Source organism: Lampetra planeri, chromosome 3, assembly GCF_965212315.1.
Source record: "Lampetra planeri chromosome 3, kcLamPlan1.2.h2, whole genome shotgun sequence".
NCBI classification, from domain to species: Eukaryota; Metazoa; Chordata; class Hyperoartia; order Petromyzontiformes; family Petromyzontidae; genus Lampetra; species Lampetra planeri.
In genome coordinates this window covers 22631177-22657746 of record NC_136109.1, presented here as the reverse complement: position 1 = coordinate 22657746, position 26570 = coordinate 22631177, and the positions used below count along the sequence as shown (strand labels likewise).

Here is a 26570-nt window from a genome sequence, read left to right as displayed (position 1 = left end):
GAAAAAACACACCTAGCACCTGCACGTGAGCTGATTTCATCACTCCATCTTCATGGTGAATGCACTATCAGGCATGTTCCCTCCCTTGCCAGCCACTCCAAGTAGTTTGTCTTGACCATCAGCCACGATCCCATCAAGGACATCTCCAGCCCAAACCCATCTACTTTTCTCAACAGTGAATATTATGTCTAATCTGCGCAATGTTCTCCAAACCATGTTATTCTCATTCGTATGCTTTGCACACACAGCAATCGTATATATATTAAAAAATGGACAGGCAAGTCCATTGTGAAGGGCAAACTTGTGCGGGAACATACTGAGTGTCCAAGATTCAGCCCCGATCGGCAACGTTACAGTGCAGTAAATTATTTGAACGGCAAAATGCATGGCGACATCACACTTACGCAGCTTGACAGGTCCACTGTACGAATGTGCATCCAATGCACTGCAGCTCCACTCCAGCCTGGCCGCCTTTGTTTGAGCGTACTGTACAAGCACAACAGCTGTTGTTCCAGATATCCGAGCTTGAAGACTCACGACACATTTCAAGGCTCGCTTCTAAATATACTTCGGGCCCCATAAACACAACACACTTCGGCATCCGGCCGTCTTTTCCATGTTCATTTTTGCAGACACTGGTTAATTGGTGGGGGGGGGGGGGAAGTTAAACGTGATGCTTGAAGGTGAATAGTGCTTTGGCAGCGGACAACCAAAGCAGGTCGAAAGATAAACAGGCTAATCACTGAACTTAAACTCTACACCATGAAGATGTATGGCACCAGAGAGATTTTCATAATGCGTAATTTAACCAAAGACGTTAACGTTACAAATCACTGGTTTGTGGATGGAAGAATGGGTAACACCAAGCATGTGCGAGGGATTCTCATTTGTAATAAGACTGAAAAATGTTACCAAGTTTCTACTGGTGGATGTGCATGCGGATTGTTTGAGTTGGGTTGTCGTTTGTGCATTTAATGTGACGAGTAGAGCCTGCAAAAGATGACAACGAAGAAAAGGTTTTAAAAAATTCCATGTAAATTGACACGGATATCAATAGTTGATAAGGCTGACATGCTGAAAGATTTCTTTAGAACTAAAGAAGCCCACAGGCTATTTGGAATAAAGATTAGACTTGTACTGTTCCTGCTGAAAAATCCTCACTTCACATTTTGGTTGCTTTAGAAATACGATTTCCGTTGGTAGGTAAACGAGCGAGACACACACAGGCGAACACTTCAACACATTTAGGTTCCCGAAATCTGACAATAACAGATAATAAGCGGTAGATATGCAGCTGTTGTAAATATTATAAGCGAGTGCACCAGACACACTATGGAAATTATGTCAAACAGATGTGGTTGTGATAACAAGAAATGTGCATGTTTAAAATGAAAAAGAACATAAACTTAGTGAGCACACGAACCGAAAAAACGCATATATAAGGCCAGTAAACTTAAACAATGAAAAAGATATGGCTGCTGCAGAAGAGCAAGAAAGAATGTTAGGATACGTTAATAGCAGAAAGACAATACATTCGAGAAAGACTTGCTCAATACAGGACTGCGTATTAACAAAAGTAGACATCTGAAATGGACGTTGGTAAAAACAATCGGGAAAACGAATTCTCTGTATGTGTACTTGAGAAACTTAGTGGCAAGGAGATGTCTTAAGATACAGGTTGAGAATTGATTAGGGAACAGCAGCAGTGGAAACGTTGCAAAAAGGATGCTGTCGTAGAGGTTTGGTGCAGGTGCGTTATAATTCAGCTCTTTAACACAGAAGAGCCCACAAGACTCCGTGGAATCGCTGATAAACATCAGACAGCCGGGGAAAAGTTAATTGCAATAAGTAATATTTGAAAATACTTTTTTTTTTAAACACGCTTTAATTTAATGTACCGTACGAGTAATGGCAGAACTCCACGACTCCAGGAAGTGGCCCCGAAGCTTGCCATAACGTAAGGAGACGTGGTGATTTACAGCCATGAGTTGAGCGTGGACAATTAGACCCAACCCGAAACATAACATATCAAAAAGAATGCTTTAAAATATATATTAAAAATTGTAATGATAGAATATAGCATTGTCATCAGTATGACATACGTATACAAAGTTTGCAGTCGATACGACATTGGGAAGTAGGTTAAAATTGAGTTACAAGATTTGAGGATACGACAACAGACAGAGTTGAGGATACAACAGAGTTGAGGATACAACAGACAGAGCGAGTTAAATAAAAGCGTGTAAAAAGGTAGAGAATACTGAACAGACGGGGGAAATATATAACCTTAGAAGAATTTGAAACAAAGGTGAAAGAGTTGTATCTTTGTTAAGGCAGCATATACGAGTAATATTACTGACAAGATGTTAAAGAAAGGCAGCTAACAGATACATATCAATAAAATAATAAAAGTTGCAGAGCAAGGAATGGGTTTCACAGGACTAAAAAAAGGTAATTGTCATAACATGACATTCCAGACAAAGTGTTTACCAGACTTTTTCTGAACAGGATAAGCAAGCAGGAATAAGTAAGACAAGTGTGGGTTTAGAGCAGGATGGGTTTATAATATAGGGATCATATATTTTAGTCACAAACAAAGAGGACAGGCAGTGTGCATGGGACCTTTGAATTTGTATTGTACGCTTGAAGCAAGCACATGATTCTGTTTCAGAGAAAGGCTATCCAAACATCTAGGTTGTTATGGCTTTCCAGGTAACACAAGCAGACTGCTTGTATTATGTGGATCAGGAACGAGTTACATGAGAGTGATTGTAGGGGAGGACGGATTTTTTTGGCAGGGGGTATATTTTGTCACCCACTTTGTTCAATGCTGTGCTTTAACTTGTGCTCACTAAAATCATGAATAGGTTAGTAGAGAGAGAGGGGTAAAAAAAAACATCCAAGAATCACATTGGGGGTGCTTTCAACGGAGGGATTTCGAGCAGGCAGTTAACACGGGATTTCATTAGCTGTGACCCTGGCTGGGGCACTGCAACTTTTTGGCAAGTTCAGTTTACTGAGTCTGGTTACTACTGAGGCCTTGGCCTGCAAGATATCAAAAACAAAGTTGCTGGCAAGTGGTTTGTGATGGCGGGTCCCCCCCAAGCACCTTTACCACAAGTGTCATTTTAGGTAGTAATGAGGCATAATAAAAGTGATCTGTGATCAGGGTGATGTTTTTGGAGAAACACGCACAAACTACGTTGACAAAAGCAGGGGTCGACTTTAGTTTTAAAGTGATATTGGTATCCGAGACGGGAGTTAATGTGTGTGTTACTTTATGTAAAAAGAGCGCTGGAATTGAATACAGCACTATTAAAAAGAGACATATGGCCTTTGGATACAGGACACTAGAATTTCATGGGAGGATAGTGGAAGAAACTTGGAAGGTCAGAACAGAACGTGGAAAGAAAAAGCTGCCAATTACATAAAAAAGGAGAATGTGATAGGTGGGACACGTGCAGGTACGGAGGATGGCATATATCCAACATAAGGCATTGAAGTGAGCACTAGGTCTGTGACTAAGTGAAGCTTGGTGTCCTGGCATTAACTTTGCAACAACTATGGGATCCAACAGAATCATGGAAAACATCGGGACATTAATGGATTTAGTTGTAATTATCTCTTAACCTTGGCACTTCTTCCAGAGGCCTACATCGACCCTCGCACATTTAAACATGTAATTTCTTATATTTAGGGTGTGGTAGAAACATTGTTTCATTGTACCGCCCGCAACAAATTATATAAAGTATGGTTATCTTGGTAAATTTGGAATCAAATGATACGAGATGAGAATTAAATACCAATTGAGTTATTACATGTGGTTTAATGAATTAAATATTAATTATATCTAACTAGCTTGCTTGCCCGAACAAAAGGATGGGTGTATATTGCAGTAAAACTGAAATATTCAATAGAAAAATTGTTCAGCTCATGATTATTAATGAGGGGGGGGGGGGGTGCCCCATGTGGACTTACGTCACCCACTAATGGTTATTGGGGAGGGGTGCGCCATGTGGAGTGACGTCACCCGCTCATGTGGAGTGATGTCACGCGCGGGACACACACATTCTTAGCTCATATTAATATCAAATTCTATGGTTTCTGTTTACTTGTGAAAATCAAAAGATGTCTGATTAATTCTGAGTTTATTTAGGTGTCGTTCAAAACATTTACTATTGTCTAGTGAAAAGGACAGATTTATATGGTTTACTCGTACTTGTAAATTTTCACAGTTTCTTGTTGCACTTTGCAGGACTCTCCACAACAGCTTTCTCAAGGGGGACTGGAATTTGCTCCTCTCTTTTTCTTTTTGCGGGAATGATGTGAACACCGATTGGCTGTGTTGGCCAAGGTAGTTGACTTTGAGCCGACAGTCATATTGTTTTGCTTTGTCAAAAAAGGCAAGGTAGTTTAAGAGTTTATATTTATTTTGTGATGTCCCGTTACAGCACCTTATCAAGGCGTTTTCCCCCACCATTTTCATTCTGCGAAGGGGAGAGTTTAGTTTTTCACTGTGTGACATCTGTAGTTGTTGACTTGTTTACTAAAGTAAAGGGTGATAAAACTAACTTTAAGAACAACAGACCCATTCGCCTGCCTAGTTAAAAACAAATTGTTCAGAAAGATTTGTCGGAACAGTAAGCGGACCTAGGCAGGACATGTCTCTGCAAGAGATGGTAACCAATGCTTAAGAATATGCAGAGGGCGTATTATGAAATGCATCCCAGTATATCTGCCGAGGAGATGGAGCAATGAAGTCAGCTTGTGTGTATTTGCGAGGCGATTACATTACAGGATTGTGAAAGAGATGGTCAAGGCTTGGAGAATGATGTTATACTTTAACGTTACACAAGTTAATGAGGCTGTTGCTTAAATGATGGAGAGCAAGTAGCCACACACATAATAAAGGGGTTTGCTGCTCAAATCATGTGGTATATAAATACAACAGAAGTGGCAACAGTGTTAATGGATGCAGGGAGGAACTAAATCCACACATAAATGGCAACTTGTTCACTACCTGTAATATATACAGATATTCATTAGGCACAATTTACTATGAACCCTTGAAGGATGTATCATGTTAAGCAGGGTTATGCATGATATTTTGCTATTCAAAGCGCTTAATGCAGGTGCCATGGTATATACAACACCAATGTACCAAAATAAAACACGTCCCTAATATAGATGCACTGGAGTATCTGGAGCTGGTGGGTCACATTAGGCTATTTCACATGGATACTGGCCAATGTGTCATGTCAAACTAACTCTACTATTACTTGTAATTTATTGACCAAAAAGCGAGACTTTTCTTTACAGATTTTTTTTTGGGGTGTGGGGTAAGGATTTTCCAACCATATATCACGACGTGTCCTGGTATCGTCCAGGTCGTTCTTTCGAAATGTGAAAGATTCAACAATGCTCAACGAAGTTCTCTTCCTGTCCATAAATGCGGTGGTATTTTTTTACAGGAGACTCCTTGTATTGAGCGTACAGTCAAAGCTGTATATGTTTAACAGATTAATTTGTTGTAACTTTAGCACGGTGAAACACCTCTTGTCCAGAAGCCCTCTAATTCACCGCTTCTAATACCCCATAGGGTCAGGTTCTTCCCTTGATAAAGAAACTGGCACTCATCTGCGGTTATCCTTTGCCGTCGCAGCACCAACGTTTTGGAACAATCTTGTTTCCTTCCTAAACTTCGGGACATCTACCTTCAAAAAAATATCAAGTAGAAGATTATGTCTGGATACAATTGCTTTTGCAAATGTGATTTGTAAGTTTCATGCTTACCCATGTAGTATCGATAGCTAAATTTTAATGTACAAATTTATTCAGGAACTGTGTGTTGTCTTGGTGTGGTCTGAGACTGTTCTTGCTGTTGTTTTCCTGCCTTGCCCAAGCTCGGGAATTGGTGTACTCATTAAATTTGAACTTAATTTGCAAAGATTCTGTTTTATTCATTTTTAGTTATTTGCTTCCCTTTATTATACTTTGCACTCCTATTGTTGTCTTGTATTTGTTTCTTGTAACTGCATGATCCGCCCCTTCTGGACATATTTGAGAAAGAGCTTCATAGCTCATCAGATTTCTCCAGGATCAAGATACTGATTTTGATGCCATAGCAGATAACATAAATAAGAGTACAAGCGGTGGTGGAAGAGCCTCGACAAACTATGTCAATAATCATGAAAAAAGTTTGAATTAATGAAGACTACCAATGAAGTTGATGGTGAATATATTGCAAATTAAACTCCTGAGTTGCAGGGGGGGGAACAACAATTAATGAGAATGTTGCAGAATAACGCATTGAAATGCCCCACCATAAAAATGTGTTTGTTGTTTTTCACAATATGTATTAAAATATATATATATTTCCTATGCCCCCTCCACAACTGCCTCGGCATTGGCACCACCGCCCACGTCTTGCTGAAAATACAAATCTGAATTTGAATATAAAAATCAGGATTCGAAAATACAAAGATGTAGTTTCACGACGATGACATTTTTCGATTTAAAGCTTTCGTGACTGCAGGGATTCATCTTCTTGGTTCTTTCGGTAAAGTCACGTAGAAGGGAAGTAATAAAATAATAAACATAAAACTTAATAAAATAATATAATAATATAATAAAATAATAATATAATAAAATAATATACTTTTTTTATGTTTTATTTTTATTATTTTATTACTTCCCTTCTACCTGACTTTACCGAAAGAACCAAGAAGATGACATTTACTTCTAAGAAAATAATAGAAGCATCTAATCTAATGTGTCTTTGGCAGCCATTTAAAAGATTGTAAGACTTCATTTTAAATTCCCAATTTCCATAATCACTGTGACCTCTCTGGCAAAATTGTAGCATTTTATTATTGCTATGGCTTGTTTACCCATGAAATCCTCACTTCGTTTCACGACAACATCAGGAGGGTCCTGCCAAGTTTTCGCAATAGAGGGCAATGATTTGCTATGGAGGTTTCAACTGAGTAATTTGCAGGTGTATTATTTAACTTTGGCCAAGATAACTGTAATTGAAGATGTACATATTTTAATAAAACCAGGTTGTGTTCATCTTCGCAGCCATCTGCAGATAATTCTGACCCTTTTGTAACAGCAGACAATATTCACCTTTTGCAAACTTCTTCAGGCACACCGCCGGTGTGATGCTACTCTTCATAACATTTTCAAAAAGCACTCCAACCAACCCTAATCTCACCCACAATTTCATCAAAGTGGTGGTTTACCTTAACCTATTCAAGATATGCATACTGCATTGTGTTCTCCTATTGTGTCCCTCCACCAATTAATGTATTTGTTCAGTGAACTTGTTTATACACTTTTGTTTTACTCGTATTTAGCACCAATTTCAGTCTTCTTTGTAAATTTCTTCAATCTTTCCTGGATATAAATTGTTCATGAAGATCACATAGAACCGAATAATGGGCAATTTAGAGGCCAACCAAGCGTGGCGAGCAAGCTGGATTTAAAAAGAGCCCCCCCCCCCCCGCATTGATCACTCGCATACTATCAGATTCTCAGACAAATATCAAATATCACGCCTGGCTTTTGTAGACTTTTGAAATACAATGTACGTATTGAAAATGGATGCTTGGATGCTGCCGTCTCAAGTTCTCACAAACCAAGGTCTTACTTTAAAAAACATGTAGAAAATACCATGCAATACTGTTTTAAAGGCTACAACTGAGATTGCATGTAAAAAGTTACGTTTTTAAATATACAAATTAGAATAAGGCAAGGATATGCTTTCTTCCCTAAGGCTACTCAGACCAACGTTTGAATATACTTTACAAACAATGGACAGGTGAAATAAAGGTATAAAGATAAATGGGCAAAAAGTAATAACCATATAATATATGCTAACAGTCATCATTACAACCAAATAAAATGAACTACAGGAAAATGTCCACGAACAAAATATATTATGATAATCATGATAATGAAGATGACAATGAATGAGGATGAAGACAACAATGGTATAAAATCAAAGGTGGGTGGCGGAATTAATGAAGAAACAATCCCGCATGATGGCAATGCTTAAGATTAATGCGTTGAACTACAGCTCACGGAAAATTATTCCTGTTAATCGCAGTTACTGCACACTAAAGTCATCCAATTATCTCCCATTGTCCAAGGACTTCCCATCACAGATGACAGAAGTAATTTTCAGGAATAAAAATTATGAAAACTCCTCTTATACACACATTTGTGCATTATGGAGTACCTTGACCATTGCTGATAAAATCTGTAAAAAATCATTATTAAATTGCATACAACAAAACACGGGTACCAACATAAGGAAGAAAAACTGGTTTTAAAATGAACATGACCAATAAATGTCACTTTGCGCAAATACAGTCATTTAACACCTAATTTAAATTGCTATGGTCATACCTGCACATTAAGACGTGCATGGGCATGCTACAAACTGTACAAGTACAGCTGTGTGTTCAGAGCATGCAGTGAGTCTGGGAGCCACCTGTCATTATGCATACATTAGGTTCATGTTGCTTGTGCAAAAAGGTCTGATAATACGAAAATTTGCTGACGATATCAGACGTATATTTCAGCTGACACAGGCATTGATGAAAAACATGACCAATTTGAAACATGAGTGAAAAAATTGTGCATGTGGATATATACTCTCAGATGGACCTCTGCTTGTCTTTGTATTTAGCTTCTGGATATCAAACAAGGAATACAAATCATACGTATGTGTGGATGCTGTAATGCTTTCCGAACATGCAATTGTTCTTGGAAGTGTTTCTGTAACGTGTCCTACCTATTATGACATGATTCAGAAACATTGGCATTCATAAAGACAAGGCAGCAACAACAACAACTGAAACGTGTGCAAAGGATCATGGGGGAGGTCGCACTTGGAATTACTGCTTTCACGTCTTGACGTCATCGGCAGGCATGCATGCACATGGCAGGTGATGTCACAGAGGAACACGACATGGATGACATGGCATTACACGGTACAGGACATCGCGAGATCACATTACACACGCCGACGTCATTTCTGGCGCACGAATGGCGGTGCAACGCGATTGCATTGGCCGAGGAGGCTCACCCATTTTCGCTTAATTTCGTTTTTCTATCGCGAAACATTAGCAATAAGAAAACGCATTTAAATTGCCCTTGTGTTGTCTAGGGTAATCCTTTAATATCAATACAACTTAAAACGAGTTTCGTTCTCATTGTATCATCTTCATGAGAGTTGTCATACCCCCCCCCTCCCATTAAAGATTGACAGACAGTGATGGGAAAATATACGGACAGAGAAGGACAGGTTGGTGGAACATGCAGATATTACCATGCAAGGCTACAAGGTGGTTAATATATGGCAATACAGCAAGCACATTGCTGAACTATCTGTGCAAACCCCCCTTGTATTATTCCCGCATAGTAGCAAAACATTCCAAAGCAGGCCTTTCATTAGAGAAAAAACGCAACGGGTGACCCAGTCTTGCTTTGATTAAACACATTCCTGCGGAGGGAGCTGGTAGGAACGTTGGGTTGCTCGGTCAATGGCCAGGGTCAACGGCGGCGTGGTGTATTCCGCAAATATGGCCGACTTTGAGGGCGGGCACAAGCCGGCGTGAGTAGGTTAAACGTTGAGTTTTATAAGGGCACCACGGGGTGACCAGCCCCTCCCCACCCAGCCCCTCCCCACCCAGCCCCTCCCCACCCAGCCCCTCCCCACCCAGCCCCTCCCCACCCAGCCCCTCCCCACCCAGCCCCTCCCCACCCAGCCCCTCCCCACCCAGCCCCACCCAGCCCCTCCTCACCCAGCCCCTCCCCACCCAGCCCCTCCCCACCCAGCCCCTCCCCACCCAGCCCCTCCCCACCCAGCCCCACCCAGCCCCTCCTCACCCTCCCCACCTAGCCCCTCCCCACCCTCCCCACCCTCCCCACCCAGCCCCTCCCTGCACGACGGACAGACACAATAATAACCAGGAGGTTCCTACCAGTATAAGGTACAGTTATAGCATGCCACTAAAAGTGTGCTTATAAACTGGAGCTTAAGGACCAACAGCTCATAAAGATAAAATGGCTTCGAGGAAAATAAAAATGCGTTAGCTGTATTGAGATATCACTTACATCAAAAGAAAAGTCAGTCGCATCAAAGCGCGAAGTTAATGTAATATTCCGACACGCTTTGTCCGGTCCACTTCTCTGAAAACATCAGATTATCACCTGGGACAGGGGCACTTTCACCCTACATAATTCTGAAAACTCATTTATAGATACACATTTTATAACGAGATTAAATTATTTTAGAGATGCGTGCTCACATCTTCTACCAATACGTTTTTTTTCTTTAAGCAGCCTGCATACAGATGCCATTTAATCCACCACAATTTACATTGAAATACATAGACTGACAAAAACATGCTTTGATATATCGGACCAAATAAAATGTAAAAAAAAGCCTAACAAATAAAATAAAGAATGTAAAGCTGTGGGGGGAGGGGGAAATGGAGACAAGTTCAAACTGGTCAGTCAAGCTCATTCATGATCGAGAGAAAGAACAAGTGACAATAAGCATGCAAGCAAGGTCACGGAGTGCCAACTAGAAACATCCTGCTTGGTTGGGAATGCTCTCATCATTCGAATAACGAATGCCCAGGTAGGTTTTCCAGTCCTAACATGCAGTAATACATAGCATGACATGTCCGTGTAACAACACACACCTGGAGAATATGCTACCGTATTCATTAGGTTATATATTCAGAATACAGAACTCGGACAAGAAACATCGATTCGGGAGAACGATTATCCGTTGCCCTATCACCCACGATTTCGATAATCGATGGGGGCTGTATGGACAGCTAAAACTCCGATTCATTTTCAGTTGACCTTTTCTTCCTATTATTACACATTTTTTTCGCGAATTATAACTGCAAGTTAATTCGCGGATAACTCCACGAATAGTAGGATCCGTGACATTGGTCCCCTCACATCGTGATGGATGAAAAGATTTATCGCATATATTTGTATGGTAATAGATTATTACGTGCTTAGATTATCGCTTCGTATAGAGGCTATTCTGTAAGATGGGTTAAACGGGGTTTTTTGGCGATGGAAAAATTAGACATTCACGGAAAACTGGCCTAGTTCGCACTGATATGCCAGCAATATTCTCACAACAAAATAATTTACGGTGCAAAAAATAACTTGTTAACAAAAATAAATGAAGACCATTTCATTGTAACATTACATAAAAGGTGCAATCAGTTCAGCAGATTTAACTTTGACTGAACACAGATAGGGGGGGGGAGGTTTATACAAAAATGCCCCTTTCAAACTAAACACAATTGTAAACACAATTCATATTATTAAAATAAATTAGTCATTGCGCATAGCGGCCAAGGAAAAACATCTGTCCACACATATTTGGCATTAGAAAAGACAACCGAGGCGGTGTTCTTTATGTATTTCCCCCCCACACACACTTTCCTGAGTTATTCTTTCCAGAACAATAAAGTTCCTAATTGGTGCGACCTTCTCGTGATCAGGAAGCAATTGTTCTCCGGGTGCTATGGGACTGAAATGAAAATAATTCCCAAAATAATTTGGAAATGGCGGCTGCTCTTAACAATGATCTCAAGCTTTGAATGCACAAATCTCATATATATAGAAAAAATACATACAAATAACAAAAAACAGGTCCTCATAAAAACACATATGATAAATATTATTGATGTATTCTTTTATTTTCAATACGGCTGTCATGTCGATTTATGTTGTATAATATTTCAGCCCATATGTTTATTAATATAGTTATACTGTTTTCTTAATAAAGTTCAGTATCTCTGGATATAAATGGATCAAGAGATACGATGAGTACAGCAATGGCCTCTTATCCTGACTGAATTTACAGTGAAAAGTTATACCATCATATGCAATACATTTAACAAATGGGATTGATTACAATTTTTTTTTACTAAATCAAGAGATCAAATAAGCGCTAAAAAGAGCTCCTTATTTAACCAACGCTGGCAAAAAACGCTCAAACCTTTCCAGATTACGAAAAATTGCGCTTGCTAAAGTGGAATGTTTCAGTACAGTTTAAACACAACCATAATCCTTCATGAAATGTCACATGCAGAAGATTACAAAAGCTCACAAACTCACTCGCAACCGCTCTCGGCTATGTACAAAGCAAGCCAGTCATGCATTCACCTAAAAAACAACTCCTTTTCCAGCAGCACCACCACCACCAACTATAGTCTTGATGGAAATGCAGCAACCATGCAATTAGGCCCAGCCCACACGCTATTTACCAAACCCAAGACAGGCCCAATTCTATACAAATTCCTTCACACGACAAATCCTCCTCCACGTAAAATTACGCACAATATCCAACCAAGACAATAAGGCCCCCCCCTCCTTTTCGATGGTTACTCTTGAGTGCATACTGTTTGACAAGTTAAAACAAGTCGAACATACCTCAACGGGGATGGTAAGGTACTTAAAGAAAGTAATAACATTGGGCAGCTGTTTTCTTTCTTTCCTTTGGGCTCTTCAAAAATGGGAGAGGCGGGATACGCCACCAAAAACTTAATTTTTTCCACAGTGATGAAAACGTGTTTGCAACTTGAGATCATGCTGTACAGTTCTGCAGATTATTTTTACAACCTTACAACATTTACACCGAGGGTGATAACAAACCTGAGCATGCCCTTCTTCTCCAACGTAAACAAATGGACAACTACATACACAATACTGATAATATAGTTCAACACGTAGGGCTTTCGCCGCCAATATTATCAATAAGGTTTTTTTATTGGGTTAAATCGCTTAGGGATACATCTATCGCTAAACCAGCCACCACCCATCAGCCAATTACGGTAGTAAAGTTTGGCACGTAAGCAAAACATGCCAATAAGTTTCCAGTTCAGCACACCTGTGTGTTGGAGACTAGACCCACAAGATTTACAATTTACTCTCCATACAGGTGTGCTAAGCTTGTAACTAATTGGCATCTTTTTGTTTACGTGACCAACCTTACTAATTGGCTGTGTCGGGTGGTGGCGGGTTTAACGAAAAAATCATATTTATGCGATCTAACCCCCAAAACAACCTCTATTATGGATGGTAATAGTGTGATTAAAGGAAGTGCAGCCCTGCGAATAATTTGCTCACGCCACTGCCGGTGATAGGCTCTCCAGAAGAGGAAGCTCTAGAGAGCCCCTCGAGAAGGAATTGTGGCCTACTTTCATGGCGACCAGACATTTAAACAGGTGGGAATCCTCGCAATTTACCCCCCCACCACCACAAGTGAGATCTACTCACTGACTGGAGTGCAACAATTTTATACGTGCCGAGTGGCCAAAAGCAGAGGGATTTAAGGAACATGCCAATTCATCTTCTTGGTTCTTTCGGTAAAGTCATGTAGAAGGGAAGTAATAAAATAATAAAAATAAAACATAATAAAATAATTCTCACGACGTTTCGGCCACAACGCAAGCAGCCGTCCTCAGGTGACTCTGTCTTCCCGACAGACCTGTTTCTTCACCTGAGGACGGCTGCTTGCGTTGTGGCCGAAACGTCGTGAGAATTATTTTATTATGTTTTATTTTTATTATTTTATTACTTCCCTTCTACGCGACTTTACCGAAAGAACCAAGAAGATGAATCCCTGCAGTCACGAAAGCTTTAAATCGAAATTTAACATGCCAATTGTTTCGGCTTGTCACGCCGGGAGACCATACCAGTGACCTCTGGTATTGCAAGGCCAGTGTGCTTACCATTACACCAAGGCGAGCACAGTATTGTATTCGCAGATTATTGTAATGTATTCTGATGTAGGAGGAAAACACAGCTTAAGCCAATAAGTAGTAGTAAGAAAGGCCAATACTGTACTGCAAAACGTGAAATTCAGTGGTTCTCCACTTTACTGCAATATACTAAACACACTGTACTAAAACCCACAGACATTTTAAAGGAATGCAGGATTTCCAGAGATCAGTAAATGCCTAATATGGTTATGAAACCCCTTGACATGAGTGGGACCAATTATTAACACAATGTGCACAGACACACACCCACACACCCAGATAATAGCCGACTGCTGACCGTATGCACCAAGTAGTGACCTAATGAAATGTTCATGCACGCAACTGTTTTAGGACTATTGATCCCAGCAGCTATCTAGCAAATGACTGCAGCATTGCACCCTTTTATCAGCGACACGATTGTCGCATCACAGGACAAGTGAGGAGACGACACTCATCCAGCAGTGGATAGACAATGGTTGATTTTTTTTTTAAATAACAACGTATAAATCTTTCTCTTTCCCAGTATTGTGCCGTAGTTTCACAAACACACAAAGCACGTGGAATAATTTTTGCATTCTCTGAAAGAGAATATTGTTATTGAAGCCTAAGTCTGAGAACAAATATTTCCCAAAAGAAAGTTAAGAACAATGTATGGACAATATTACTAGTCTTGAAGTCATCTGTTTTAAGAAAGAAAAATACAAGTGTATGTAAAGTGGGTCAACCTTTCTCTTTGACAAATGCTATCCTCTGGAAGATGTAATATGTGGAATAGTGCTCAGTCATCTCGGCTGCTCGGGCATTCGCTGCCTTGACAGAAGGCATACATTGCACCAGCTCCGGTAATTTTAGTCTCTGCTAAAACCGTGAACTATGTTTTCATTTCCAAATAAGATATAGCACTGAAATAACTTTGCGCGATTATCACATCATCGATCATACTGATGGTGATGTTATACAGATCTACAACGACCGTACAAGTACCTTTAACTTTCACGCAGTTCATTGAACATGTATTCTGGACATTCTTCAGAAAGCAAATGAATGTTGTCATTTCCTCTGCTTCAGCAATCAAAATGGCATAAAGTTGATTCAGCCGCTAGATTTTTTACATCTGTCAATAAAGAGGCACTCATCTTGCAAAGAGTCGCAGGGTACAAAGAATGTCCCTTGGGCTCTTTTGGCAAGAGTGTTAATAAGAATTCCATTCCAACATGAAAATACAATCATGTAGGCTCTAATTACCGTACCGAATAGTTTATTTTTAACAAAAATAATATTGTTCAACTGTTGCAGTCTCAACATGCCATCTTCAATGGTGAAGAATTATTGATGCTAAACGCCTTCTTTTCGTGCTTGACCAGGGGTCAGCAACCTGCGGCTCTTTAAGGACTCCTTTGTGACATAATTTATTAAGGACCGTCTCATATTCACACGCATTGCGACTCTTGAAATATTGAGGGGTTTTTTTTTTACCAAAATAGAAAAAAACCTGGATGTCTCTTCTTGTTATTTGGTTTTCCAACCCGTTCCTAGACACTCAACTGAGCCAAAAGGAAAAAATGGCACTCCCCAACCACAGCGAGGTAAGGTAAAGCACCTGCAAATTGATTGCTCAGTTGCCTCCATTTGAGTGAGCTTTTATAGCAAGACCCTCCTGAAAGTATTTGGCCTACTCTGCCACACTGGCTAGATGCTTCGGAGGAGGTGGGCGTATCCAAAAGTTACCCCACCACACGCTGACCTACCGACAAACTGATGCGTACCTATTTATACTGCTGGGTGGACAGGCAGCGTGATTTAAGAAACTTGCCCCATTTTTATATTGCAACGTCGAGAAAATGAACCAACAATCTCTGGATTTTAAGTCAAGCCTGCTAGCCATGACACCATGGCAGCAGCATCCACAGTACCTGTGTTGTAAAACAAAACTACCTATTACTCAATGTTCTGGTGGCACATTCAACTATGACAATAAAAAAAGAGATTTCATTGGAAGTGTCCATTTCTTTTAGGTTCTTGACATAGCACAAGGAGAGTGCGTGCTTTCCAGAAATTTCTACAGCCGATTCCATCCTAATTGACAAAATCCATCCCAAATGACAGAGCTTTGTAAGTACATTACTAGACTGCAATGCAGTGTTGGTTTTACCAAACATTGTTGTAATGCCGAGCGTTGGAATTGTAACACACAACAACGAAAAAGACAGTTGAAAAAATACCCTTTAGTCATAACAGTGACGGAGTACTTAATTATATATATGCACCTTGTGCAAAGGTGAAATAGACTGCAAACAAAAACAATGTATTAATGCCAAGTACTAATCAGACGAGTTTGTGCAAAAATAACTTTGCTGAATTTAAATACAACACGTACACTGTAGTGTTTTTTTTTTAATAGGTTGAAAATATGTGAAAACAATACTTTGAAAACAAAACCTTACCAATAACTGTATTCATGTGGGTTTGTAAAATAACACCACTATACATGAAGTATAACACATCAAGCCCCCATTGCATATATCAGTGTTCGTCACTAGTTTTCAGAGGGGGGTCACTTTCGCCGATAAGACATCAGTGTGAGGGCCGCTACACCACCTTCAAAGAGTGTTTTTACACTTGTGTATTGTCGGGGGCCGCACTAAAGGCCATCATGGGCCGCCAGTGGCCCGCAGGCCTTGCAATGAAGAACACTGGTATACATCAAGTGTAATATTACTGTAATCCTAATTGAAAAATAATGTCTGCAAGTGTTAATTGTATTCCTTACGGCACTTTGTCAATCCACTGCTGGATGAGGGCCTTTCAACACCATACTTTACAACACTGGTCATTGTGGGATTGGTTCAGAAGGGAAAACAGACGTGGATGCATAGAAATAAAGTACTACGATGGTCTTCGCACAAGCACTTTCCCCATTCCTTTCCGGGCCAAAATCAGTGAGTGATTAAATATCATCAGTTTTTTTCCAGGACATACACGCAAGTCAAACAAACTGATGTGGTCTAATCCACACCCTTGAGTGAAATTCACTGAACAATAATATAATTTCTCATGTGAGCCACACGTTAAGCCTCGCCTTTTGCAACCAAAGCATCCAAGGTGTGGTGCTGGCCCAGATAAACAAATATCATCACTGTTACATAAATGATAAATATGGGATAGGTCCACCATATAAAACTAAGCAATGCTCTGTTACAACACCCTCTCTGTATGTGTGAACCCTGTTGGGAAGAGAAATACAACTCATGGTACATCTTCAGATGCAGTTACGCCACAAGCATTGGGCACTTTTACTGTTCATCCTAAATTAGGTAGTGCTGTCAGACGCAAACACAACAGTCTCGAAAAAACTATCGTGCAGGTGTTCTATACAAAAGGACAATGCACAATAGGTTCGTTAATAATTACAAGGTATTTTAAATGATGCCTATTCATCACTAAAATAGAGCAAAGTTAGATGTGCTTTAAAAGGACTGATCGGGTGGTAAGAATCAGAAGGCCGTTCAGTCCTTTACTTTCCCCATGAAGCATGATTTTTGTACTGAAAAGGGGCACACCAATATTGAAGCCTGGATTGTGTGCAGTGATCAGGCCATTGCAATTTTACAATAAATATACAGTACTGAACATTATTCAACATCACAAAAAAATCAGCTGTACTGTGATTTATACTAATAAAAAAAGATGCAATACAGTATAATACATAATCAAAATAAGCCGAAATCTATCCACTGCTGGATGAAAGGCCTCCATGTCGCTACAATCCATCTCGATCCTGCGATGACACAATTCATCTTGGTCCTGCACATCAGCTGAACTCATCACTCCATCTCGGCGATTCTTTGTCCTCTGCATGTTCCTTCCTTTATACGCTATTGTCACCAGTCTCATCTGTCAAATTAGCAATTCCTTCGAGTGATATTCTACCTAAACACGCGAATCATATTCCCAGCATGCACGTCCATGCTCTTTAGCGTACTTTCCACCTTTTGTTCCATGGCTGTTTGATGTTGTAACAGGTAACATGAGGACTGAAAATGGTATGCAGGTACATTCACCAACTACTTTTTATTAGAAATTAAAGGTTCCAAAAGTAGTCCATCCTGCTGTAATATTCCTCTTATTTCCTTATCTTGATTCCAGTTAATCTTTCAAGAATTACTTGAGATACACGTACAAAACTGTTGTTTTCCAGTTGTGTCCCTCAAAATAAATATTTCCTTATTTTTTCAGTTAATTTGTTGCACATGATTTTTCTCTTGCCCCTATTACAGTACTGTTTTTAATCAAATACCAGTGGCACAATGTCAGGTGTCAAGTTATGAAGCCGGCCAGGATATTGAAATATTTTAGTCTCGTAGTAGTGCTTGCCAAAACGCAAAAATACTGTTCTGTAATGTCCTCTACTCAGAACTCTGAAGTCAGAAGAGACGCAATACACAGGTATGGCCATCAAGTGGTGTGAGATTTACTTGTGGGACAAAGTTACCATGAAGGTGGGCGTTACAGAGGAAAGTACTGTACAGTACTATGTTGTGTTTATGTTGATCGGTACTGGCATGACACTGAATGAGAGGGGATTGGAAGATCAATGGTAGTTGTTATGACTGGTGGAGGTGTGTGAACATCTGTGAAGAGGGACAATGCTTTGATGCTGCTTTTCAATGACACGTTTTAAGCTCACAGTCACCACAAAACTGTAAACATAAAACATTTCCTCACACAATAAAGGATTTCTATTTAAAATCACACAAATCATGCCATGTGCCTTTTGTTGAAAACACATACAATGTATACGTTCTGCAATCCAAAGAATAGGTGAGGTCTGTGAATCACAAAGAGATGCAAAGAGCATATGTCACATACAGTGCAATTAGATGTCTGTAGATGTTTTTGACCTATCCAAGGTGAGTCTAAGTGTTGTACCATCACACGCGTGACATTTCCCTGTCCACCACTCTGGTTTCATTCCAACGGTGAACAGCTACCAAAATACATAATAGATCATCAGAGTATGTATACCCAAGCCTGGACCTTTCTGAAAATGCCTCCAGATGCAATAATTTGTATAATAAATTTTACTGAATCTTAAGATTTAATATAACTGTAGAGTAACAGTATAGTATACCGTACTTTCATAGAACACCTGAGATGCACGCATCACCTGGCTAACACACCATCAACATGCAGGTGGGCACGTTAACCCAAGGGCATCTCTTCAGTATGCCATTACAAAACATTTCATCTTGCTGCTAGAAATATTTGTACCCTACGACATATAACTATCACACACTGCTCAGCTAAACGTTTTGCATGCATGCTTGAAAAATGTATGGAGGGGAAGAAGTCGGCCAAACAACACGACAGCCTGCTCCGACATACAGAAACCACCCTGGATTTCCCTATAAATCTGAGGTGTACAGTACACGTGGCAGTTTCAAAAACTGGTAACCAGGATGCCTCAAAAGAAAATAAACAGTAATTTCACTGCTTACACTGAACACATAATATAGATGCACACAAATATAACTAAAACAGCAAACAATTTAACTCTCTGTAAACAGTATGTGGAAAAAAATCAGCTCTCAAATGCAGTGACGTATGCGAGCTATTAGCTTACATTTAGTTCGCCCTCTTTGTTTACACTTTCAGTTAGTGTTATTATTTCCTTTCATAAATTGTCATCTAACCAATTTACACCAATGTGTCACTCCGAAGATTGATTGTAGTAAGGCTTATAACACCGACCAATGATACCATAATCTACAAATAGGCAGCAAGCGTTAGCTATTTCCTAGGTAAATAAGCATAATAATAAGAGCATTTACAGTAGAGGACACCGAAATAAAGTAGTACAATCACTAAGACAGTGCAAAGCTTAGTTTTGGATCATGGGCACCACAGTCATGAAGTGTTCAAGTAACATTTTCCGATTGCCCCCACGTGCACAAACGTGGAGGCAATCGTGTGCACGTGGGTCTATGCCCACTCAATCTGCTGCTCTGCCAGACATGTTATTCTCTGCAGACAAAGCATTGATATTGTCGGGTTTTACAAATGCACTTTCGTGACAAGGGGGGCTTTAGCCTGCAAAACAATAACAACTGAGCGATGAACCAGCAATGGTTTCTGGGTGCCCCACGGGTGCACAACATGTGGGAGTGTTGATGTTCAGTCATCTGCTGTTTCTGTCAGATGTGTTTTACTCTGCAGTGGGATTGTTATGTCGCTGGGCATGCCTTGTTGTGAGAGTTCCCAAGTTTGAGGAGCTACTAAGAAAACCTGCATTTTTTCCGTAGTGGCACAATCCCATGAACAAAATAAATACAATTAAAATGAAGTGGTCAGGGAGAACGTGTGAGAATGCATTTCATTAAGGTAAGGACAATCGCACGAACGAATATTAAGATGTGTTTTAAGTCACATATGCTCTGCTACAGCCCAACTCTAACCCATCTTTACCAAGAATGATGAAACACACAAATTACAACTCTGTCAACCATAATTAGGCACATTAAATAAAGCTTTAATTGGAAAAGTTTAGACATTTATTTAGCAATTATGCATGTTTGGGTCACCTAGGACTCTTCTATATAAAACCCTTAACGTTTTTAAGGACCCTGATGATACTACGTCCCTCTGGGGGAGGGGGGTAAGTTAAACCTTGGGTTAGAAGCACTGGTAGAGTACTATAGAGTTAATTATAACGTTATAGTGCCAAAATAAACATGCATCAGCTAGTCCTGGAAAGTACAAACAAAATATTCAGCCAAAAACTAATTTATTTTGGCAACAACACCAACAAGCTTTCTTAAAAACAAATCCTGCAATGATAATTCATCACTCAAATACAATGAAACAATGCCACATTTAACTCTAAACACAAAAAACAAGGCATACCCTGTTTTCAAGAAAGATTGTCTGATAATTCACATTGCCATATCGTTCTAACGACATACGTAACTTTCTCCATAAATGAAATAGATAAATAGATACGAAGGCAATGTTATTATAGTACTTTAGCTTTGTCTAAATTGTATACTGTACGGTATTTACTTATTACCATTTAAAAACGTCTGCCGTGTAAATGCATACTTATCAGACTAGCTAACGCACTATAGGTTTATGGATGCATTGTATTTAACAAAAAAGCATGGAAATTTACCGGGCATTCATGCAAAACGACATGGAGTTTGACTAGAGAAACTGTTGGCACAAGTGCGGTTTGTGATTGTGTACCTATGCCGATGACAGCCAACAACCACACCCAGCCAACCACCACGACACACACACACAACAACATTTCTATGCACGCAGATTTAAAAAAAACACATGATTATGATGCATATCTGGAGATAATAGTAAAACAGTAAAACGCGTGCTGTTACAATGTTATTCTTCGCTGATAAGTGCCTGTGAACTAAGTACCGCCTCTTTTCCGGACGAATGTGATTCAAACTCTCACGAACGATCCGCAACAGAAAGTGAAGAAATCGCTGTCTTGCAAAAGGTCACGCAATGGGTGATGTATGGGGCTTTCCAGAAGAAATAACCTAATTACTTGTAGTGCCACTTGAAAAGTAAAATGGTCGTGGCCGCCCACTAAAAGTACGAAGTGGTAAAATAAAAAGGTGCAAACATAGTATGAGCACTTCTTAAATGCAATGCGGAGAATTTTTATCGCCACAGTATTGTCTTTAAATGTAAACAATATACATTTGATAGAAAGTATGTGAATGCATCAAGTCAGGCCGATATTGTATACTCTTACCCTTCGTTATTTCTGGCAGTCTTAAACTAAATTTTCGAGTTTTCTCAATCCAGCTTAAATGAAGCCGAAACAATATTTTGCGATAAATCTTGAGCAGCTCCTCAATCCAAAACACCAGCATTTCCATATGCACAGAATCCAGTTTTGAATTCAAGTGAAGAATTCTTTCCTGGTGTCTAATACATAATGACTCAGCGTCAGATGGTCAGTTTCATGCTTTAGCAGGCGAAAACATGTTTTGAAACCTTAACCAAACGAAACACATGCCTGATAGTTAAAGTAATTAAATTATTTACAATGGTTGTCTATGTCAAGGTACTAAAAATGTATAACTTTGGAAAAACACAAATTGATGGCGTTTTTTTTTTATTAACAGAGTTTCCAGTTAAAAACAAATGGATTTTAAAATCAAAAATATAGTTGCCCTCACCCTTCTATAATCATTGCCAGTTCGGTCAGTTCTTCAAATGCAAGTGTGATTCCCATTGGAATGTTATGATAAACATTAAGCCAGACCATGTATGTTCAGTTGAACAACTGCCAACACTCCTATTTTGGTTTGTGAGACACTACATCACAGGACGGCATACTGAAGAAGTTACAGAGAATACCTGGTCATATACTCAAGGAGGATATTTAACTTAACGTTACAAACATGTTATTGACTCTATACATAGTTTGGGAATATTTTTTTTGCAAGTAACTTCATGAAGTTGATTAATTTTGGAACAACAGTATACAGTACTTGCCTTGGGTTAACAATGTATAATATAAAAAAGCTATTTATTTAAAGACATGAATCATTCACTTCAGTGTTGTATTGTTAAGTCTGCAAAAAAAAAATATCTTCCCAACCGCTAGATTTTTTGTTGTTGGTCAAAGTGCGAATTTAATGTGCAGTATTTTATGAAAAAGCCAAGTAATACCAATGTCTTCAACACAAAAAACAGCAACTAATTGGTCATCTTCATGAGCAGTGATTCGCTTCAAGATCACTCTTTATCGCAACTACCTTGGATTCACGTTCCTCTGAATCTCACCGATTCCTCCACGCCACGTTGACGACTTGGTATCCCACCAAACGTGTTGTCTCATTCACACTTTGTTCAACCACCAAACTTGCAGGCCAAAACATTCCTCTGCTTCCTTCCCCAAACTGCTTGATTTTTGGGGGGAATTTCCGTATCACTGCCTACTTTCCCAATTTACGACAAACCTTTTCAATTCAGGAAACACGAACTCTTACCCACTACACCTTCAATAATAATAATACAGTTTGTTTCTGGAAACGCAGTGGCATTTTGGGGCCCTTTGACCCTGTGCTCAGCAACCATGATTTCAACAAAAGAATGTTAAATCCTGCACACATTTTCGGTTTTGTGATATTGCATTGTTAGTTCACCTCCCCGTACCATTGCAAATGCCTTAAAAGCACGTGCACTCCATACCACAACAGCAGCTTTGGCATAACTCACCTAGCTGACAGTGCTCCGATGTCCAGCAGCGTGAGATGTTCCGCCCATTGAAGGAAGTGTGAGGACACGGGTTCCACTGGGACGTCCCAGAAGCAGACCCGTGCGAAGACGCACCAGAGACGTGGCTTGACCCCGCAGCAACTCCAGTGACCACCGACCCCAGGCAGATGTTGCTGCACTCCCGGTCGGGCTTGTTCCCATTGATGTAGTTGTTCTCCTCCGAGTCCAGGATGAGGGACCAGTCGATGGTCGTGAGGTAGCAGAGGTCCGTGTTCTTCTCGACGCGCACGGCGCCGCGCGTGATGTTGGTGAGACTGGGCAGGCCGATTTCCTTGAGGCTGAGCATCTCGTACACGACCAGGGCGTAGTTGAAGAAGAGCCGTGTTCCTCGGATCACGGCCAAGTTGGGGAAGAGCTCTCGGAGGGTCTCCAGGCCAGAGATGCGGTAAAGCAGCAGGTACTCGGTGATGACGTTCAGCCGTGGGAAACTCAGACCTCGGTAATGCTCTGTCCTCGTGTTGGATATCAGCACGATCTGGAGGTAGCCCTCAATGATGGTGCAGCTCTCCAGCTCCTGCAGCAAGGTGATGTTGTTGCGGATATCGATGCTTCCACAGACTAAATGGCAATGGTGAGATGGGGGGTGGGGGTCAAAACAATAATAACGCAATTATGTTTCAACGTCAAATATGAAGCTTATGTTTAAAATGCTGTCCACCAGAAATACACGACCGTGTCTACAAAATGTCATCAAAGTACTTTGGCGCAAGATAACGTAACAGTGGTGTTTCAATAACTCAAACCAACGCTTAAACTTCATTGACATTGGTGGCTGTGCAAAAAGTTGGCAATGTTTGCCGTATTTCTGTTCGTGCCAGGCTATTAAATGACGTTATAAATACATACCATCTTTTCATCTTTGCTCATTGGCGGGACGTGCCGAGCAATGGACATAATTGCTACACGTGTGTAATATACTGTACAAGCACCGTTGTGAAGTGGTTATCAAAAGAATTCACATGCCAGTAGGCAGAGGTGGGACAAAGTCATTGTTATGCAAGTCACAAGTAAGTCTCAAGTCTTTGCTCTCGAGTCCCGAGTCAAGTCGAGTCAAAGATGAGGCAAGTCCAAGTCGAATCTGAAGTCATCAAAATCATGACTCGAGTCTGACTCGAGTCCAAGTCGCATGACTCGAGTCCACACCTCTGAGGTGGGACAAAGTCATTGTTGTGCAAGTCACAAGTAAGTCTCAAGTCTTTGCTCTCGAGTCCCGAGTCAAGTCGAGTCAAAGATGAGGCAAGTCCAAGTCGAGTCTGAAGTCATCAAAATCATGACTCGAGTCTGACTCGAGTCCAAGTCGCATGACTCGAGTCCACACCTCTGCCAGTAGGACATTTGGTACTTTATAGCGGGTGGCATACTCCGAACCCAAAACACAGACTTGTTTATAATGAATCTCGGGTGGGTACAAAACATTCCAACAGGGAAATACCGTCAAATAACAACGGCGTTAAATTACAGTCTGAATACAATTTCAAGTACAATAGACTGGTTAAATGAGTTTGTTTGCATTCGGCTTTGAAGTCATCTTATACTGCGATATAGGAAGTCTATATTACTTCCTACTTGTGTAAACATTGACATGCGGCAGTGTTTACTTCGAAGCAATATGAATGTTGCATAGAATAATTGAAAATACAGTCAAGCAATGTAGAAGAGGTTATAGGCTGTGTTTACACAAAGCACCACACTTCCCACCTGTCCAAACAACGTGCACATTTGCAACTGGTTTAGCAGGTTTGAATTGATCGGTATTGTGTAAAATTATGGAAAAACAGAAAGTGCAAATGCATCTAAAATTAGAAATTAACCCATTCTATCCTTTACTTCTCACCAACACGACCACACACACACACATCCCAGTTGTGCAAGTAGCAGGTACCTTCTTTAAGCATTTATACTGCACAAATTGAGTTCAACGAGGTCAGTTTCTAAATAACCACACATCTGAAATGTTTGAATGAATTATTGAATTGGCGAAAACGCCGTACACGAGACGCATTGGCCATCATGGGTGCACGTGGAGCAAGGACGTTGATCCAAAAACAACTAACAATATCCTGCATTTTAAGCACATAAAATAAAACGCTATGGCGTTTTACAATTAAACCGTTATTGCAAGCCGGCAATACACAAAGTGGCCACAATAACAACAATGAAAACACCCCCCAAATACGAAACACGCACACACAAGCAAACAAAACTGGAATTTTTTAAACACAAAAATGCAACCTTTAAAGCATTATATCTTTCCTAACAAACGGACATTTTGGACGGGGCTTGCAACAACAACATCAACATCATCATGGTCAAATATTTGCCAAGTGTTCACCGGTGGGAAAACGTGAGAGAGAGAGAATCCTTGGGAAGACGGTGGGTGGGGGTGAAGAGAAATAGCAAAGACGACACGCACGCAGGGGCCATGGCAATCATCACGACTCTGGGTCCTTCCCAGCACAAAATGGCCTAAATAAATAAATAAAACGCGACGCTATCCCCCTCCCCACCACCACCACCTCTTCTTCTTCTCCCTCCGCTCCTTGTTAGCAAAATGCAAGGTGCTGGTGTGTTGTAATGTGTGTTGTAGTGTGTGTGTGTGCCCGAATGTCAGCCCCACACGGCCCACGTGAATCTCACTCACTTTCTCCGGAGCTGGGTTCCACGTTGGCCAAGACCATGAGCAGCACAAGCAAGAAGACGTAATGAGGTCCTCTTCTTCTACTGCCACCGATTATCCCTCCTCCACCAGCACCACCACCACCTCCTCCTCCATCCCCCGTGTCCTTGTGGGTCTCCATGAGCCCAGCGGGGCCCGGGGGCCCTGGTAGAGCGGCCACCACCACCCGGTGTCCAGGTCGCTTCGTCTTCTTCATTGAATCCAGTGGGGGGGGGGTTGTTGAAAAGGTGACAACGACGAGCTCTGTGGGGGGGCTATTTAAATCTTGTGATGGCACTCTTAAATATACTATATACTGTATGCACTGTCTAAATATATACACACACGCGCGCACGCAGAAATACGCGTACGTAAGACACGCACGTACGCGTGTGTATGTCTAGCGGAGGATCTTCCAAAAACACCAAAAAAAACAAACCCACCCACGATAAATCTTTGTTCAAAATAGCCACAAAGACACCAAACCCCAACCCCCTTGGCGGCCCGCTCCTTCCTTTCAACAAAAAGACATCCACTCGCACGTAATGGTCGTCATCATCATCATCCAAGTCTGCGTTGGTCGTCCTCTTTTCGCTCTCTCTCTCGGTCTCGTCCCTCCTCCCTTTCTTCTCTTCCGTCGTCGTCGCAGACGTTCCAGACGTCGTTGTTGAGATTACGAATTCACGACACCACCACCACCGCCGTCACTGCTGCTGCTGCTGATGTTGCTACTGCTGCTGCTACACGTCGCGGTGCCCATTTTGATGAAACACCATCATCACCTTCGCTGCCATCAC

At 40.7% G+C, this 26570-nt stretch overlaps 1 protein-coding gene across 1 annotated transcript in view; it reads right to left on the bottom strand.

Moving 5' to 3' along the window:
* LOC144741446 (insulin-like growth factor 1 receptor) overlaps positions 1 to 26166 on the bottom strand; it is a 104851-nt gene extending 78685 nt beyond the window's left edge. Inside the window, exons 1-2 of the mRNA XM_078623972.1 lie at positions 25759 to 26166; positions 23058 to 23675 (exon numbers count right to left, since the gene is read on the bottom strand). Of these exons, the coding sequence (XP_078480098.1) occupies positions 23058 to 23675; positions 25759 to 25990 (850 nt within the window). The 5' untranslated portion in view covers positions 25991 to 26166. The remainder of the gene's footprint in view (positions 1 to 23057; positions 23676 to 25758) is intronic.
* Between the last annotated feature and the right edge of the window lie 404 nt (positions 26167 to 26570).